The 19,858-nt window shown below is 44.8% G+C and overlaps 2 protein-coding genes across 3 annotated transcripts; one reads left to right on the top strand and one right to left on the bottom strand.

The window, feature by feature from the left end:
• Positions 1–3,499: 3,499 nt before the first annotated feature.
• Positions 3,500–10,478, bottom strand: arf2a (ADP-ribosylation factor 2a). Of its 2 annotated transcripts, none has more exons than XM_047037836.1 (5): positions 10,386–10,478; positions 7,314–7,471; positions 6,459–6,569; positions 6,220–6,344; positions 3,500–6,070 (listed from the first exon to the last, which is right to left on the bottom strand). In XM_047037836.1, exons 2-5 carry the CDS (start codon positions 7,459–7,461, stop codon positions 5,909–5,911), a joined length of 546 nt encoding a protein of 181 aa, XP_046893792.1. In that variant the 5' UTR covers positions 7,462–7,471; positions 10,386–10,478; the 3' UTR covers positions 3,500–5,908. The 2 variants fall into 2 exon arrangements, with proteins under 2 accessions (XP_046893792.1, XP_046893793.1); XM_047037837.1 differs by lacking the exon at positions 10,386–10,478 and adding an exon at positions 8,837–8,970.
• Positions 10,479–11,091: 613 nt separating this feature from the next.
• On the top strand, positions 11,092–17,368 carry wnt9b (wingless-type MMTV integration site family, member 9B). The gene is made up of 4 exons (XM_047037824.1): positions 11,092–11,544; positions 12,393–12,646; positions 13,508–13,773; positions 15,203–17,368. The coding sequence occupies exons 1-4, from the start codon at positions 11,459–11,461 to the stop codon at positions 15,662–15,664; spliced, it is 1,068 nt and encodes a 355-aa protein (XP_046893780.1). The 5' UTR covers positions 11,092–11,458; the 3' UTR covers positions 15,665–17,368.
• The last annotated feature ends 2,490 nt before the right edge of the window (positions 17,369–19,858 follow it).

Here is a 19,858-nt window from a genome sequence, read left to right on the forward strand (position 1 = left end):
AGGGTGTGTTACTGCATTGAGATGTTTATTTGAGTACAAGGGTAAGTTCAAACAGATATTTATCACACCATTTATTCATATCGTACATACTGACAGCCTTCAGTATCAGATAAGAGTACAAAGGCTTAAGCACTGAAATTACAAAAAAGCATCAGCTGTTTGTAGTCACGTATTAGCAAAAGCCCAACCTTATCAGCCAGTAACACCACTGACAGAAGTGACACTGTACGCGGGTTAAGCAGCGCTCAAATGAAAGATAATATTATCACCAAAAAAGACGCTGCCAAATTGCCTCCTAAATATCATTATCAAATATGCGCGGACCATATGCGCGCGCACATACACACAGGCACGTGGATTTGTCCACGTATTGTCGGGAACGTTTCCATATCCCCCATCTCTATCTAAACGGTCTCTATAAATAAGTAAGGTGCTGTTTCCAAGGTAACATAACCGTGGAGAATAGGCCACCTGAAATCCAGCTGGAAGATGGAGGTCGTGGAGGGTAACCATCGTGGACCAGTTGTCTGACACAGCATGCGGCTCCACTTGATACAAACAACACTCCCTCATCGCCACCACCGCAATCTACAACACTCGCCAGGATTTTTGGTCTTTAGCCTTCATCAATAACGCACTTTAAATACAAGATTTATAGTTCTTTACAATGGGCTATAGCCTACAATGTTTGTGAAACAGTCTCTTGCTCTCTCTCTCTCTCTCTCTCTCTCTCTCTCTCTCTCTCTCTCTCTCTCTCTCTCTCTCTCTCTCTCTCTCTCTCTCTCTCTCTCTCTCTCTCTCTCTCTCTCTCTCTCTCTCTCTCTCTCTCTCTCTCTCTGACTCTATGACTCTATGACTCTCTCTCAGCTGCATCTCATTTGGCATGCTATGCTACCATGACCATCCTCTATAATGTGTCTAACAGGTATGTCCTGTTACGTAGCCTATGTGTGAAACTGTAGCCAAAGCTAAAACATGCACTTGCGCGATGTGACAGCACAGCACTGCAGCGCAAGGGACATCAACCGCAGTCAACGGAACAGCGGAGCTATCGGCACCTGTCAGTCAGCGCCAATATTGGCGCAATATAACAACGGCAGTGGTGACATGCCGCTATAAGATACTGTGTTTGACTTAATAATACTAACAAAGTAAATATGTGGTTGAGAATTGTGTCTAATGTACGTGTTTTGTTTGTATGGTCGTGTGTGTAGGCCTTTAAGCCTACACTACAGGATGCTGAGTCCTCAAGGAAGAAAGTTTGTTTTAATTCAAGGCACAAGATACTTGGGCTCCATCCAGTGGTGAGAGTAGGGGCACAAACTTCAGGAACAATATCAAGGTGGAGGAGCCATGAAGGATGCCCATTTTACACAGATGCTGTAAACATTGTAGGCTTGCAAATTACAACCGGAGCAGTGATAACGAGCTCGGGGAGACTGAGCTGGAGGTGTGAAGAAAAGTGCAGTGTTACATTCTGCCCTGCGGGAGGTGCTGTCACGACGTGAGACATCGTGCACACACACACACCAACACAACACACACCTAATAACACACTCTGCTTTGGTGCTTCACCATTCTCAATTCAAATGTCTGATTTAAATAACACATTTTTACGAGGCCAAAAAAAATTCTCTTATATCCATGAATCCACAGAGAGAATGAAATAGACAACGTCAATGAAATCAAAGCTACAGTATCAGACCTACGGTATATCCAATCAAGAACTGAGACATATTTTAGAACGTATTTTCCAAAAAATCACACTTTAAATCACAATTTACACTGCAAGCACTTTTCTGTCCTGAGAGGGTTTGTATGGCAGTTAATGGGAATGTGATAGCCTTGCTTTCTCAAACCCCCACCCAGACACAGCACTGAGAAGATAATTATCATCTTTGAGCACTAATACCCTAACGAACATCAAAGAGACTAATTAAATCATAACGATTAGTCCATCATCCCTCGTTATCTTATGGAGTCCCTGATGGCACACCACAAGCAATCACGGAAATTTGGGTGGAGGAGGAGTAGAAGGTGGACGAGGAGGAGAAAGGGAGGACTAATCGACATTCCCATGTACAGCGCTGTTCAGCACAGTACAGCTACTTCCATGGTGATTCCCTACGAAGGCTTCTGAATGCTGTGTATGAAGACTTCATACACAGCATCTGTTCCAGGTGGGGTTCACCTGCGCAACGCTGCTGACATGGTGTCATCTGATTAACGTTTGCTCCTCACGACCACCCCTCTTCAAACACAGGCTCCCTTCAGGACGAAACATAGCATCACTTGTCTGTAATCACCATTCACTCCTGATGAACTCCTGGGGCAAGAGAACGACAGCCCCTTGAAAAGCCTGGAGAAAAAACCTGACGCGGGGGACAGGTGTGTACGTTTCCAGTGGGGACAGCTGTGAGCTGCAAAGGCTCCTGTCTGTCACACTGACCCCAATGTGTCACCTGTCAATTACTCAACCAGGAACTGGGCCGGGATGAGAGTGAGGACGGAAAAAAAGACCTCAATTCTGATTGGTTCCATGTTTCATATTATTGCCATGTTATTGTCAGTGACTCTTCCTTGAGGCGTTTATTATATTTACACGGTTGGGGGTTGAGGTGCATTCCTCACCAAGACCCCTTTCAAGGAATCTCATATCCTCCCTTTGATGAGAAGGTCTAAAAATGCACGTGTACAATGTCTTGTACTGTTTGAAACGTTGCTTCCAAATGTCTTGATATGACATTGTCATTTAGTATCACCATACAATAGTCTACTGCACTGAGTCAAAACAGAGGACCCACATGGATGATCCACCAGTCTATCTTAAGGAACACCAGACTCCAGGCTCTCCTCTGTCTTAAACTGGTCACTTACAAGCTTATTGTTCCGCTTCCATGCTCATCTTGATCCATTGCATTGAGAAAGCCCTGTGTACAAATCTATGTAAACATCTTGCTTATAACATACTGATTTATGACATTCATAAGGTACACTGGTTCCTCTCAGGGATAGGTTTGGGATATTGCGAAGTAATGAAAGACTGGCCTAAAAGACTTGGCGGGATCATCGCTTGATCTAGGCAAATCGAAGAATGATATTGCTTTACATGACCTTGTTATTGCACATTTCAAACGATGACAACAGTGTACTGCAGGGGCAGGTCGACTCTCCCATGTCAGTCAGGGACCGCCTACTGAATCAGATTATTTTATGATCGATGAGAGCTAAAGTGGAAATATTGTTAAGTATTCACTACCTTCAAGGAAGGATGGCTGTTTAGTATTTGATTGATTGATGTTTGAGAAAATGTCCTGTTTCATAGAGAATGCCACAGTGTCACTTTGTGGTTTACAACAGTATTACAGTTCTCATGTCATCCAATCTAGGCTTCACACCTGACTCGTACATTTGATGCTCACCTGGTAATAGCTCACCTTCTACTGTTAAAGGATTAAGGATGAGAATAGGGAGAGAGATCAGACCTGTATCAGACCTGTAGTTTGTAATAGAGATATCTTTATTATAGTGCATTTCTCAGAAGTTACAAGATGGGTTAAAAAAAAAAAAGCTACAAACAAAGAAATAATTAAGAAAAACAAAACGAAAACATATGCACACACCTTCTTGTGTCATTTGTACAGAAATTATCTCAAAAAATTAAAGCTTCACATCTGAACAAGGATAGCTAAATTGTACTGTCAAGTTAAAACACATTTCCATACAGAAGTTCATATACACTTTAATTACTTGCCATATACCATGAATGATGCTCACCATTCAACTCAATGGTTTTTAGCACTAACTACAGGATCTTGACATTCAAAAAAAAGGCCAATAGTAGTACTAGTTCACAAAACTTGCTGAGACTGAGCGTTCAATAAACAATATAACATCTAACTGTCCAGTTGTACAGAGATATCAGGGAGAAGCCTAGTCCATCCCTTCCGAGGTCAGTGTGAAATTGCAACCTTTTTTAAAGGCTTTCTTCAATAAGCAGGGGGTGTTAAAGTGGATCTATGGTATCTCGCCAACATTCGCAGAAGCCTTTGGAATATATGGATGCGCAGAAAACCATTCTGTTAGTTACAGTATAATCTATCAAACAGCGTGGAGCGTAGTCCACTTTGTGACCGCTGGTGGCGTTAATACAGCAGAGATGACAGGGGAGGGAGTATATTGCTGATGGGTGCGGCTTGCTGTGGGAACTTGATGGACCAACTCTGGATGTCATTATATAGCACTGTATTGCGTAAGCTGGTCATGTTTCACATGAGGAAGATGTTTACAAACCTGTGGCAACGATAGGAATAGCTCCCCTGATTATGTACACAGAAGAAAACAATGATCAAGCCCAGCATTTGTAACATCGTTACTCCAGTTTGGATTGTGGGCTGAGGAGCAGAATAACAACACAGTACTGGGAGTAGCCAAGCATGACTGTGCAGTGAGGCATGTGGAGAATGGCCCCAACAGCACAGCCAGGCTCTGCAAAGCCAACACCTGAAAAAGCGAACCGAAACACAACCAGCCCTTAATGAGTCAACCCAAATGATGCCTATTTGACTGCAAGACTGCAGGCCTAGCTCGTCTGCGCATGCTAAACAAAGGAAACCAGGTACTTTGTACAAAAAGAAAATCCAAACAAGAATGTCAAAAGACAAGGGAAACAACAACCGAGTCGAAAGCCAGAGTGGGAGGAACTCTGGAAAGGCCTCGCGTTCCATTGGACAGGAATGCAGCAGAAATCATAACCCCTCCCCCCCACCCCACTTCCACCCTCTACACACAAACTCTTACTACACCAAACCACACCCTCCCATGCAGAACACATATACACACACACACACAGACACTGAACTTATTGCATCAATGAGTTCTCAAGACTTGATGACAAGGTTAAGTTGGGATCTACAAGAACACTGGTTGACTTAGCTACCCTTTCTAACATTAGACAGTACATACGCAGGCTGGATGACGATCAGGTTTAACTTTAAATAGGTTTTACAACAGAATTTGTTTCATCCACAGTGAACCCAGCCACCCACAGCTTTATCAAGCGCCAAAGCTGTTAGAAACAAACAAGTTGCCACAATAATAATAATAACTGAAGATGCCAATGTTTGCCTCAATCATGTCTTCAGCTTTAATTAGGGTTTGGGGGAGGGCAAGACATAAGATGTGTTCACTGGCATTACAAAAAATATGATTTTCCAAAGAATGCAAAGAAGGATCTAGGATGGAAAAGGTCTTTTTATTGTCTTTTTTCCAACCTGATACAGGTTACATTGAGTTATTATTCTTGCGTGTTATGGGGTCTCAATTCAACAGTTGTTTCAACAAGGGTTTTGAACAGATCTTAACAGTGGTGGATGTCAATCAGGTCATTTAGTATTTCTATAAACTTTATTCATTTCAGATTACACATAAGACTCATCCTGGGTCTTTCTTTGCCTTTCGAAAACCAAATGATGTTGGGATGCCCTGGGGGTGAGGCCGGAGGGGAGGGGAGGGAGGGAGGGGGAGAGGCCCAGGGGGGGTTAGCCATGCAGCCGTTTCCACAGGTGTGAGAGGAACCCTGTTAAAAGGCACAGCAGGGATGCTCCCACTCCCAGCTCGCATGCATGCACCCACCCACCCACCCTCACACACATGCATGCATACATACAAACACCCACACACACACACTCAGGATCCACTCTTGCACGCTCGCACACACACACACACACACACGGATAGCACTGGTCAAAGTCCCAATGGATCAGAGGATGACGTGGGAGAGAAGAGGGGAGCTGGTGGGAGCGGGGTTGGTTGAGGACTGGGACCAGCACTGTCCCTCATCACACTGCACGGATGCAGACAAAAGATCTAGATGGCAGACAGACAGACAAGACGGTGGAATGATGCATCATTTTGCGTTCTTCAGCTGGTTGGAGAGCCAGTCCAGGCCCTCGTACAGGCCGTCCCCACTGGTGGCGCAGGTGGCCTGGATGTACCAGTTGCGTTGGCGCAGGGAGTGCAGGCCCAGCTTGTCTGTGATCTCCGCCGCATTCATGGCATTGGGCAAGTCCTGGTAGGGGAGACAGGCAGACAAAGCTCTTCGATTAGACGGCATCGGTTTGACGGGGGAGGGGGGGGGGGGGGGGGGGGAAGACAACCGATTGCATGCGTTTGGCGGGCGCCCGCGAGACAGACGACTAGCCCAAGGTGTCGACTCACCTGCTTGTTAGCAAACACCAGCAGCACAGCGTCCCTCAGCTCATCCTCAGCCAGCATCCTCGCCAGCTCCTCCCTCGCCTCGTTCACTCTCTCTCTGTCGTTACTGTCCACCACGAAGATCAGGCCTGGTGCGGCACAGCAGGAAGTGTGAGGGGGGGGGGGAAGCAGAACAGATCAGCCCAGGGCCCAGAGTGTGGCGGGGTGAAGGGAGATGATTGGGAGCGACGGTCTGAGCTCACCTTGTGTGTTCTGGAAGTAGTGCCTCCACAGTGGCCTGATCTTGTCCTGACCGCCCACATCCCACACTGTGAAGCTGATGTTCTTATATTCTACCGTCTCTACGTTAAAACCTGAGGAGGGATTGAGTTCAGGGAATAAGGCCATTTGTCATAATGTCAAAAACGTTGACGCACCAACATTCCAAGTTCAATGTTGTGACTTTGCTCAATTCAAATGGACTTTCTCTTGGGCAGTACGATAGCCTCTTGTAACATAACGGTGAGTTTACATTTACATTTAGCCATTTAGCAGACGCTCTTATCCAAAGCGACTTAGTGAGTACAGGCACATTCCCCCGAGGCAAGTAGGGTGAACTGCCTTGCCCAAGGACACAAAGTCATTTGGCACAGCCGGGAATCGAACTGGTAACCTTCTGATTACTAGCCCAATTCCCTAACCGCTCAGCCACCTGACTCCCAAGTTCCAGTTGGCTGTTTAAGGCCTGGCATCACAGGGCAGGAAGCTGTCAGCGTGAGATCCCCAGCTGACATGGGCTCCAGAAGCAGACCTAACCCTCCTGGAGGTGTGTTGGCTCTGACCATGAGCCGACTGCTCCAGCTTGAGCCGGGCCCCATTCTCATTACTTCACGGCCTGAGGGCAGCTTAGGGCAGCATATATGGGCATGTGGGCAGCGATTACATGCAGGGAGGATGAGGATGTGGCTGAGTTTACAAAAGTTAATTTCGACCCCCGCACATGAGACAAGAGGCCAGCCGAACAGACAGGAGCCTAGACAGCATGAAATCTGAACGGGTCCATGGATAGAGGATGTGTTCCTGGGGCCACGGGAGGTGGGTGGGGAGGTTAAACTCACCGATGGTAGGGATTGTGGTAACGATCTCTCCCAGTTTGAGTTTGTAAAGGATGGTGGTCTTCCCGGCAGCGTCCAGACCCACCATCAGAATCCTCATCTCTTTCTTGCCAAAGAGATTTTTAAACAGATTTGCAAACATGTTCCCCATTTTGACTAATCTGGAACAAAAGACATCAGAGGGATTGAGGAGGGAGAAAAGCATTTAACGAGCGTTCACAGTATCACATAAAAGCTTGAATATAACCTGTATTGCTACATTCCTTCTTTGCTCTGTGAGACAGCTAATGTATCTGATGGTAGGAATGCCATACTGCGTCCCTGTGTGAGGTAGGAATATCAGTGTAAAACTGAGTAGAAAACTGCTGAGAAAAGCATTCATCCCTGTCGGTGTTGATTTAGTGTCTTAACAATGGGCACTCTTGCGGCGCCTCTGGGTCTCACACAAACACACACACACACACACGATAAAGCAACAGGTTAAGCCTGATTCATATTCTACACAAACAGGCGTGTGCATATATAAAATCAGCATGCATGTGTGTAGAATTTAAAGGGAACCGGCTGCAAAGTTCTATGACATGTACACGGGTCAGAGCTGCCACTAAGCCAAAACATACAGATTCACACAAAGTATACCATTTGTAGTACACTTAGCCATATACATCAGTAATAACCTGTGCCGGAGAGCAGCTAGTTATGTCAAGGTATTGGCCTGCCCTATAAGTGTGTACTTTATGAAACAGACCTTAGACCAGTTCTATAGAACTGCAGTGTACTGCCAGGGGCAGAGCGGGTCATGTGACAGTCACAGTGGGAACCTGACAGACACACAGACCGGTTTTCCCACCACTCATCCCGTCTACCAATTGCACAAGAGGAATTATTAGGCTCGCCCAAGATAGAACCCGGCTGGTTGAGTGATATCATATAGAAAACATTAGCGTGTAACTTGGAGTATTAAAGTAAACTTTCACACAACCTTGTGTGCTTGAGAGCTCATGCTATGACTACTATGCTTTGATGATCTATTAAGTTATTACTATGGTTGTCATCGTTCATCTTTTCTACAATAATACACCAGTACAATCCCTCACAAGAGTATGAATGTTGCAAAACATCTGAAAGCTAGAACACAGCCAATACTGAATAAATCTAATCTGTCAATTAGATCGCCCATGATAGAAATGCTCATCGACTTGTTAATAACCAATGAGGAAGACGTGCTGAGTTTAGTGAGACCCCAGGTGACGCCTCAATGCCTGGGGTAAAACAAAGAGAGCCTGTCATTGCCATGGAGCTTAAGGGGAAGCACACAATGAAGCTAGTGACATGGAAAATATAGACCAGTGCTCAGAGGAAAGAGGAACCAGTTTGAGAGACTGAATATGGGACAGGTAACAGCACACCTGTAAGCAGAGACACACTGTTGAATTATCCAGTGAATTAAACTATGATGTCAGTCAAACACTAAGGAAAACTTCTCCATTCAAGACTTAAGCGCAGACAGAAAGAAAGCCTCTGACCTGTACTAAGGGACAAAGTTATTCCTGCCTTCTAGATTCCTGGTTGTGACACATGTTGATATGTTCAAAAGGAATAGCGTAAGAGCAGCAGAACAAAACCAACCCACAAGCTGCATTGGAAGAAATGTACAATCCCTTTTAAACAGTGACTGTTTGACAAACAAAAGATGGGAGAGGCTCTTATTTGATACCTGACGTCACTTATCGCAGCGACGCCTACACATCTGATCAGGAAGACAAACAACCACGTTTTGGGGGGAAAATATATATGAAAGAGTGACATGTATGACATTCCCAGGGTTTCTAGGCCTCCTAGATTCTTAAATGTAGGACTGTCCATGCCGTTCCTCCAGCAAAATCAAAAGTAGGTTACAGAAAGGAATGCTTGTTCCTCTAAGGAAACCGGTAATAGGAGGAGACCAGTGGGAGGTCATAGTCATCAGACTGCTTGCTAAGTTGGGTAATATCCCACATACGCCATATGTTAGCTATGAGCTGTTAGACAAGTGTTGATGTTTACTAGGTGGGCGACACTTTCAAAGAGATTCTGGTTACAGAGGGAGAACTTCGTAAAAAATTCAGCATAGCCAGTGTGGATTAATAATTGATGGACACAGGACAAGGGGGTGTGACATATCCATGTCTGCAAATCTTCACATGAGATGCATAACCTCAAAGATCCCAGATGTATCAAAATGAATATTTCAATTGTCCATACAAGTCTAAGGAGTGAATGTATTACTTGATTATGCCATGTGGCATATGTTAAGGACGTAGGCTATATTAAATACGGTGCGCATTGAAGCGTATCTGGTTATACTTGTGAACATCGTTGTAAAGAAATCCATGACGTGGGGGAGTACACTTGAAGATTTCTTATGTCAGTTTAAATAGTAACTCGATTAGCTAACTATCTGAAGCATTAAAAAACCAGCGGCAGCGATGCTTCCTCAACATGGTTCAATGCTGTTGGTCGCAGGGTTTGGGATCATATGTTAGACTACATACTACAACCACCAAACGTTGATATAGCTAGGTAAAATGGACTTGGTAGTAATGGTCAGCAAATTCAGACATTGACTAGTGCTAGCTATCAATGTTAGCTAGGTACTCTAGCCAGCGACTGTGTCAAACGTACCGTACTACTATGCTAGGACTAGCTGCTATGTTAGCTGATAAGAAATATCAACACGGAAAGATAATCAACAACCAAACGGTTCCTACACCGCGACATATTGTTTATTATTGTTATTCCTACAGAGGTTTACACAAGACATCTCAATAAATATGACAGATCATGACATTCATCGATTACCTAGTTATAGTAGTCAAGCTGACATTATCTCGCTAGCGAGGCAGCTAGCTAGTGCTAACTATCTTAAAATCTACGGCTAGCTAGCTCACGTTACCTAGCCTGGTGATCCTGAGTGGACAGATAAATCGTTTTAATTGCTTGCGGTCAAGTCATTTGCGAAGGACACAACGTGCTCAGTTCCCACGAATAAAGAATAATAATATAGAAAATATAAGAAATGCGTTTGAAATGTACCTTTACGTGGCGGTTTCTCGATCTTTCCTTTAGGCTCCTGTTCGCCACTAACAATAAAATGGCGTCTTTAACAAGTGTCAAGAAAGCCGCGTCATGGACCTTGCGCATAGTAGGATCTTGACCAATCATTTTGTTACATCAGTCACGTAAGACCGCCTTAAAATACTACAACCCAATCGTTATAATATATGTACAGTTTAGGGCGGAACATTGTCAAAACGTATCATTCAATTTGCTCTAGAAAATTAAAGACTGGGCCTACAAATCAACCTTACTGATCACGTTCAAGTAACACGATGTAGCTATCCAATCAAAGACAGAGTTTCACCTGTATAATGTTATGGGTATGGCAAATGCAAACAAAGTAAACTGCGTTGATACCTGATTTTGTAAGTTTACTTACATTTTTGTGTCTGCTTTGGGATGGATGCGAAATGCTGTAGTCTACTGTTGGCCTAATCAACCATGTGACTGTGTATCAATCCACTAGATGGGGCTCCATGTCTATGTACAATTTATGAACATGTTTCTGCGGTTTATATTCCTCCTCCTTCTTCAATTATAGGGGTATAGATGTCATCATAAGATAATTAATTCCACAAGCAACATGATAAGTTTAAATCAACCTTTATTTGAGCTGAACATGAAATTACTGATTTATAGAACAAACTACATAAAAATATTAATTATATAGAATATATACAAAATTATATAATTAGACAATAGCCTACCTACTTTTCAAAATATTGTTACCTCCGGAGAAATGCATAAATCTTTATCAAAGGCTATAAATGTAAACCCGTCTAAACCTTGTTCTTCACTCGTCAACGCACCACCTGTCATTTCCATCCTATTTGGGTGGTGTTTCCGTGGGGTGGAGCAACGGGTGAGTCCAATGAGCGTGAAGCGAAACGATGGGCTCCCAAGTGGCCTTGCCTCTCTTGGTAGCGCGCTTGCCGCAGTGGACTAAACCGAACGTTTGTGTGGGCCACTTAAGGAGGTGCGCCGACCAAACGGCACATACTTTCTCAGTGTAGAATCAGCGAGATGAAGAGCAGCAACGATCCTTCATCATGTGCTCCAGGCTCCCAAGGACCGCCTGCCTGCTGCGACTCGTTGCATTCTGCATCCTCCTTTCGCATACTGCAGCTTATTTCGGGTCAGTGACAACTTTTAACGTAAACTATCAACACTTTAAACTAATCATCTTTCTGTTACTGAATTCAAAACCGCAGGATATAGATAATAATTGATAACATTCATTACTGAAGTAGCATAATGATGTTCTTGAGCCATGTGCGTAATTACGCACACAGGGTGTTATCCTAGTTTGTGTATGATAATACATTTAAATTAATCTCTCCTAAAATTATTTTGGCTGTTCATTTGCAGGTTTCTGATATTTAAAAAAATTAAGAAGCACACAAGAACAAGCATGATGTCAATTAAATTAATTAAGGCAATCTTATTAACTAACCATGACAGGCAACTTGGAGTAGTAGCTATATATGTACAAACACTTATTCCAATAGTTTAAAATAATACTTCAATTATGTTGCAAACAAAAGTTCTCACGGTCTCTGACCCAGTCATTTTGACACAACAGATTTCTCACGTCATCTGGAGTTAGCCAAATTGTCTAGTTGCTGAAAGCGACTGTGAAAAAGTCGCAATTTGTATAGGAACTGTTTGACCGAAGTTATAGCCAATAGATTTATAAATCGATACGACTTGTATTTCTACGAATATATATGTTAAAATTGTTATCAATTAATCGACATTGCGCAGATCGGTGGTTGTGCGTAAAGGGTGTTGTAGCCTAAATTAAAGTTTTGCCTGTGGCACACCTTGGTGAGGTTCACCTTTACTTAAAAAACAAGTCATGCAGAATGTATTAATGTGGAATGTTGTTTATCTCAAGTCTCTTCATAAATTAACCAAACAATATTGAGTGTTGATCAAGAACATTAAACTAATTTAGTAACTGCCTTCGTTTGTCTTTTTAAGGCTGACAGGCCGAGAACCATTAGTCTTCTTACCAGCCCCGTTCTCAAACGAACCACCAACTGGAAAAGCTCACCTAAAACAATGCGAGCAGATGACCCTCACTCGACGGCAGAAAAGACTCTGTCGCCGCGAACCGGGTCTAGCAGAGACATTGCGTGAATCAGTGCGCCTCAGCCTCTTGGAGTGCCGTTACCAATTCCGGAATGAGCGCTGGAACTGCAGCCTGGATGGACGTGGGAGCCTTCTGAAAAGAGGTGAGAGAATAACATTGAAATTAAATAATATGTAAGTCTAATGTAGAGGGATGACAGTAATAAGCGACCTATCCTAAAGTTCAAGCATTTGTAATACTGACAATATTGTGGAAATGCACAATTTTAAATAGCCTAAACAATATCAGACTACAGGCTACATTTAAATAGTATTTCGGATAAAAATATTTTATAAAAAAACAATCTGCCACAAAATCAAATATCCAGGTTCAACCCACGCAAGAAACGTGCAGTTTTTTAAACGCTGGAGTATTTGGATATCAACATCAAGCATGAGGAGGAGCCGGGAACAGGTCAGCACGGATAATGACGGACTGGAGAGCCAAAAAACAAAAAAAGTGCGGCAGAACACACTTGGTCTCGATGGCTATTTTTATCTCGGAAAAGCGTTCCGTTCCCAGAGGAAAAGGGCGGCATGATTGCTCACTTTCATCTGGGAAAAATCCTACCCAGTCAAAATAATAATTAATTGTATCAAAATATACCGCTAGGGATAGATTTTGACCAAAAAAATAACAGTTCGTAACCAACAGCATCAGGCCTTGAAAGGAATTATAACAACACTAAAAGTAGGACTAAACGTATACACATCAAGCAAAACAAACTAAAGTAATAGGTTCAACAAAGCTACAGTTTAGTTGTACTTTTCTAAATACTTTGCAGAATAGGATACTACACAATTAAACACTATTAAAGTATGGTAAAAATAATAATAATGTACTACCACTTAATATTTCACGGGCATCTGTATCAAGGTAATTTTGGTTTCTGAATGCTTTTTCAATAACAAATATGAATTGACTTTTTTCTGCATGTAACTTCAATCTCATATATCCTCTTTAGGTTTCAAAGAGACAGCCTTTCTTCTGGCAGTATCCTCTGCTGCATTGTCCCATGCATTGGCCAAAGCATGCAGTTCAGGCCGAATGGAGAGGTGCACATGCGATGACTCCCCTGGCATTCAGCATCGCGAGGCATGGCAGTGGGGGGTCTGTGGAGACAACCTGAAATACAGCACCAAATTTCTCAAGAAGTTCCTGGGCCAGAAGAGGGTCAGCAAAGACCTGAGGGCACAGATCGACGCCCACAACATCAACGTTGGAACTCGGGTGAGTGAGTGAGTGAGTGAGTGAGTGAGTGTTGACGGAAGTGTGGATAGAACCGAAGCTACAAGGGATCTGACTTCTTCTGGCTATTTATGTGGACAGTTAAAAACATGATAAATTTCCATTAATATCATGCCATTGCCACACAAGGAATTCTCCTTATTTCAATTATTGTGGAACCTCCATATTGCATATCCAGTGTCTGCCAGCTCATCTCCCCTTGTCCTGATGGGTAAGGAGGGCTGCTGGGCGAGGCAGGGGATCCAGGAGACAGACGGCTGGCGGCTCGGTGGAGCCAGGTGTTTTCAGGCATGATAAAGCTTGCTGTGCGGGCCCATAGAAAATGAAAGGTTTCCCGTCGGAGAGAACGATTATAAATGTGGTCTCTTAATATACGAGCAAGCATTTTTTTTCTCTTCCAGTATGGTTCTGCACTGTGCTGTTCATAAATCCACATGATGTTCCTAACCACCACGTATGTAGCTTAGAATCAGCCAGCCCCGGGGCTCTCCCCATTCATCTTACACCTCAGGTAGACTAGACCCCTTCCAGAGAGAAAAACAACAGGAGGAACTGAATCAGTCAGTCTTATCTGATCTTCATGGAGTTGAGCGTCTTCCTCATCCTACACCTAAACAACTCAGTAGCGACTAGTCGAGTCATTGTTCAAATCAGGAGGTGTTTGGACACCCTTGCCAACCCCCCCCTCTCGTCCTATCATTCAGTAATGATCTCTCCCTGAGGGTCTCATACCTGAGGAGGGTGGAACTGTGCAGAACTCTTCAACCCCAAAGCAGCCCTTAGGTCTCCCCCCCCCCCCCAAACACAGACACACACGCGCGTGTTACGTTGAACGCCATGCCACATGTCCTGTCCCTGCCCGTCATTTATTCAAAGACCCTCGTTGGCGGAATCTTTCTAATCCTGAGTGACCTCTTGACCCAAAGGCAGGGCATCGTCAACCGCTAACCCAACTTCACCTTCTCTTCCTTTATCTTCTCATCACATTTTTCCGCAAGCAGTCAGACACGCACAAAGAACAGGGTGGAGAGATTCCACTGTCTGTGTTGCTTGTGCCCCATGCCCCAGGCAGAGCAGAGAGACAGGAGAGAAGCAGGCAGAAGCAGACAGAAAGAGCTAGTTTCAACACATTGAAAAAAGGATTCCGCAGGGCGCTGTCCAAGTGAGCGATGTCAGGTAAATGAAATACTGCATGCTGAACAGATCCCCCTCAATCCATCATCTAAACCTTTGGAACTGAGATGGGCTAAAGACCGAACCATCCGCCCCAAACCTCCTCTCCTCCCTCGACCCACCAACCTCCTCCCTCCCTGGAGGAAACTGACTCGATAGGCAGCCAAGATAAGAAGGTCATGAATCAGACTCAAGGAACTGACATCTCAAACTCTTCCCCTCCCCCACCCTCTTTTAGGCAGTGAAAAGCGGACTGAAGACAACATGTAAGTGTCATGGCGTCTCCGGATCCTGCGCTGTGAGGACTTGCTGGAAGCAGCTGTCGCCGTTCCACGACACCGGACGGCTGCTCAAGTTCCGCTACGACACGGCCATCCGGGTTCTGAGTGTCACCAACGCTGCCACCGGGGCGACGGAGCTGGCGAGTCCAAGACGCCACGGCCAGAACCTCCGCTCGACGGACCTGGTCTTCCTGGAAGACTCCCCCAGCTTCTGCAGGCCCTCGCGATACTCCCTGGGCACGGCCGGACGCTCTTGTGCCAAGGACACCAGCTGCCAGAGCTTGTGCTGTGGGAGAGGCTACAACACAGCCATGCGCCTCACCACTCTCTCATGCCACTGCCAGGTGCGCTGGTGCTGCCACGTGGAGTGTCAAACCTGCGTCAGGGAGGAGGAAGTCTACACCTGTAAAAAACACTGATAAAGAGAAAGGAGAGATGTGGGAGAGCAATAAGATGGTGGGGATTTAAACAAAGGAAGCTGTGTCAAGGCATAGTCAAGGCTGCAAGTGAGGGAAAGAACACTTGAAGTACGAGAATGAGAAAGAAAGTGATTGAAAGTTTGCTGGGGTTTTGTTCCACTGAAAACTGTCCAAATTGCTGAACTGCAACCGTTCATAGACACTGATTTGAGGGATTTGACATGTAAGCACGTCTTCCCAGATGAAGTAAATATTATTCGGGGAAGAGCACGTAATCGTAACAAGGTCATGCTGTTGTTCGTTATTGGCCAATCGTTTGAATCAAGCATAGCTTTGCTGAAGCATTACTCAGGAGTTAGGGGGATGGTTGTATTGCTGGAAACCGGGGGGGGTGGGGGGTACTAGGTACTGGGCTGGAAGCCCTTTCCGAATGTGGAAATGTGGGGTGGCTCTGACAGTAGCTTTGGGTCGGCTTTGTGCTTAAGGGCTTTATCAAAATGTAGAGCATCAGCAATGGTTCTGCAGTAAACAGCCTAAAAGGAATTGGATGCATTGAATTATTTGTCTTTTTATGTCTGATTTCCTGCTGTGGAACAGTTTAATTGTTCATTCAGTACAAGCATAATGAAAAAAGCAGCACTTTTCCAACTAGTTCAGTGTAATGTATCTACTGTATGTGGACTTAGTACACTACTCTTCATTTTCTTAGGAGAGAAAAACTAACTTTTATGGTTCAATACTGATGATTTTCTCACATGAATTCTGATTTAACTTAATCCTTTGATATTTGGAGATGGGTGTAATGTCAGCACATGGTGCTTTTTCATCATGACTAGCCAGTATGGCATTTTCATTAAGTATTTCACTATGTATTTATAGGGTTTTTGTGTGGTAAACAGACTTAGTTTCAGTTGCTCTTATGGAAATGTCTATGGAAATGTTTGCGTGTCTGCTCTACTGTGCAAAGAAAAACACAAAGGGACTCACTCAAAGTGAGAGGGACAATGTCTATGAAACATGCCAAGTTTGTATTTTCCTGAACTGTGTAAAGAACATACCAAATCTCTATACTTGGTTTATAAAGGGGTGTACATCTGCATGCACTGTTCTGTGCTTTCAAGTAAAGGGCTCTTGGTTTCCCTGACCAATTCAAACAGTTCTCTCTAAAGAGGCTAATTCAGGCAAATCGGTGTTGTTTAATGCCTTTGAAATGTACCAATCATGCTCCTTATTTTCCCAATTACCAATCAGAGTAAATAGCTACACTTACTTCTTCATTCCTCTACACAAAAGCACCCCATCGGTCCATGTGTGCAGGTCAAAGGTGCATGTCTGACTGCCCCAAGGGTTTTAGACATGGATCATTTTCAGAGGATCATTGTACCATTTCATAGTCCGAGTTTGTGCTTTTTGTACAAGGTTGTAGAGTTGTACTCGTGAATATAACTCATACCAGGGATCCAAGCATGACACAGTGGAATCTTATATTTCTACCTCACACCTGGTCTTTGGGCAATTATCATAATGATTTATTTGCCTTGCAGATACTTGCTTTTGCATCCGTCATGAAATTAACATTCTATTCTATTACATGTATGTACAAAAATGTTTAACTAGGCCATAGCTGAATATGTAACAACGTTTGTTTTTGTTTTTTTTATTTTAAGATGTATTCTTATTTAAAAGCAATTAAGATAAATAAATGAACACATACATTTGTAAGAAAGTCTTGTCCCTCTTGTTTGTAAAAGTTGTGTACCTTTCACCCGACAACATTCTCACTCCTTCAGTCCTGTAGAAAATGACGGTGACAGAGAGAGGAGGTGAAGGGACGCTGTGGCTGGGCAGTGGGCACCTGCTCAGAGCACTTCACCCAAGCGCTCCAGTGAAACCACTTCCTCATCCCACTGCCCTGCCCTCCTTTTCATCTGAAATGGCTGTGGTCTCCCTCCCTGGGAGGGAGCTGCACGTGCACCCATACGCACACACACACACACACACACACAAGCACACGCATACACACACAGGTGTTCGGCCCCTGGCGGAATGCACCAGCCATGATGACAATAGTAATAATGATGATAATGACAGAGATGATGATACAGAGGAATCTTGTGAACAAAGACATCTTGCATTTGACCCCACCACAAGCAATCTAATGTGACTTCTACAATGACCTGTTTATGTTAATGATCACTTTGCATCAGATTCAGATACCACACAAAACTCTCCACTGAGACTACAACACACAGACGGGTTGCTGTGTATGAGGCATTGACCTGATCCTAATCTTCACCAGTGTATCATCGAGGGATTTGATGCTTCTCCCTAATCACAGTGTTCAGACAGGGACATCGCTGTTCTCTTCAAGATACCCGACTGCAACTAATTACACCATCACACTGACCACAGGTTAGGATGATACACCCTGCTAGATCAGAGCTGCTAGCTAATGACCGTTTATCAACATTTACCTTTATGAAACAAAATTGCAAATAATATGAGAGGGCGATGGAGTGGAAAAAAGAGGAGGTCATCGAGAGTGAAGCGGATGGTGGGAGAGAGATACTGAGAAACACAAAGAAAGAGAGGGAGAGGGGAGTATGAGAGGGGGTGGTTGGGAGAGAGATACTGAGAAACACAAAGAAAGAGAGGGAGAGGGGAGGATGAGAGGGGGTGGTTGGGAGCCCCCAGGAGACCAATCCGCTGCTGCTGTTGTTGTTTTATAATGAACTCCTAAAGCCTTCATTTCCCCCCACTGCCCTGAGAGGGGGGGGTGCGGCGATGAGGGCTGCTCAGTCCACAGCCGGCTTCTCACGCACCGGCCCCTGGGGACAGGACTGGGGCTGAATGTGGTGGGGGGGAAACATGCATCAATATGTGTGTGTGTTGGGAGGGGGGGGGGGGGGGGGGCACTGACTCTACACAGGTAAGGGGCAGAGAAATGTCTTTGCGTCGATGCTGTATGTGATGTTTGTTTGTCGTGTGCGTCTGTGATCAGCAGGTTTGCGAGAAAGTGTGTTTGTAGTCGGGATTTTCTATGTGGGTGTGTGAGGGTGGCCGGGAAGACTGGATCTGCTCTAAGTCCTCACAGTCATCCTGAGGTACCACATCCACATGACTGACATACACAATGTAGGGTGACGGTGGCAGTAACACTATCTCCTCTGTATCTGTGTTGGCCCGGTTCAGTTGCCGGCTACAATGCTGGACCTGTGTGCCATGCTCTGAAGGATGAAGATTAATAACGCTCAGGGTTGAGACATTTTAGATATTATATTTGAGTTGCTTAGCGAATGCCTTTATCCATAGCAACTTGACATAGCTTTCAGGTTTATACATTACTCATTTGTGTGAGTACAGTAGATGTTAACTGAAGCGCAGCAGGTTTGACGACCTACCTTGCTGCAGGACACAAAGCAGGGTCGCCTCTTGATATCTGACCCCTCAACTCTCGGGTCAAGAGTCTAGTCTTAGTATCCTACCACTTTCTACACTGAGGCAGAATGATAGCATGAGCATGGCCCTAACACTGGAAAGAACTGATTAGACGAAAGGATGAACAGAGATGGATAGATTGCAGAGGAGCGGGAGAGAGAGAGTGGGTTCGGGGATACGGCATGGGGTAGGAATTTGGAATGTGAAATGACTAATGCAATTGCTCAACCCACAACAAGAACATGCACTGCCTAGAGCTATGACAAGGGTGAGTGCATACCTGTATGGAGAGGCCTACCTCTGAAGCGGGGGAGGGGGGGCAGGGGGGGGGGGGGAGCAGGGGGGGCAGGGGTGGGGGGGGAGCAGGGGGGGCAGGGGTGGGGGGGGAGCAGGGGGGGCAGGGGTGGGGGGGGGTCTTGTGTAAAGAGGGTTGGGAGGTAGAGAGGTTGCAGAGGTGTGTCAGGTGTAAAGGTATAGAGAGTGGACATCCAGATGACCTCCCAGGCAGAGGGTAGCAGAGCTTGACGAGGGGGTGACAGGACATCCCTCAGGTTCACTGAGTTGAGTTGTGCTGAAGGTATGTCATTGCCAGACTAATGTTGGAGGACATTGTCTGCATTGGGCTGAAGTCCCGTCTAAAGCCAAAGGTACGGAGCACAGAACTGGAATCATAGTAAAAGTGACTATGTAAATATAAGGCACGTACAGGGCCAGATAGGTAAACAGTCCCCCCCCCCCCCCCCGCCCCTCCCCACA

Source organism: Hypomesus transpacificus, chromosome 17, assembly GCF_021917145.1.
Source record: "Hypomesus transpacificus isolate Combined female chromosome 17, fHypTra1, whole genome shotgun sequence".
Lineage (NCBI taxonomy): Eukaryota > Metazoa > Chordata > Actinopteri > Osmeriformes > Osmeridae > Hypomesus > Hypomesus transpacificus.

Coding starts and splice junctions, on each gene's coding strand:
- wnt9b (XM_047037824.1), top strand. CDS start 11,459: ATGTGCTCCAGGCTCCCAAGGACCGCCTGCCTGCTGCGACTCGTTGCA. Junction 11,545..12,392: donor CATACTGCAGCTTATTTCGG/GTCAGTGACAAC, acceptor TGTCTTTTTAAG/GCTGACAGGCCGAGAACCAT. Junction 12,647..13,507: donor TGGGAGCCTTCTGAAAAGAG/GTGAGAGAATAA, acceptor TATCCTCTTTAG/GTTTCAAAGAGACAGCCTTT.
- arf2a (XM_047037836.1), bottom strand. CDS start 7,461: ATGGGGAACATGTTTGCAAATCTGTTTAAAAATCTCTTTGGCAAGAAA. Junction 6,345..6,458: donor CTACTTCCAGAACACACAAG/GTGAGCTCAGAC, acceptor GTGCCGCACCAG/GCCTGATCTTCGTGGTGGAC. Junction 6,071..6,219: donor TGGTGTTTGCTAACAAGCAG/GTGAGTCGACAC, acceptor CTCCCCTACCAG/GACTTGCCCAATGCCATGAA.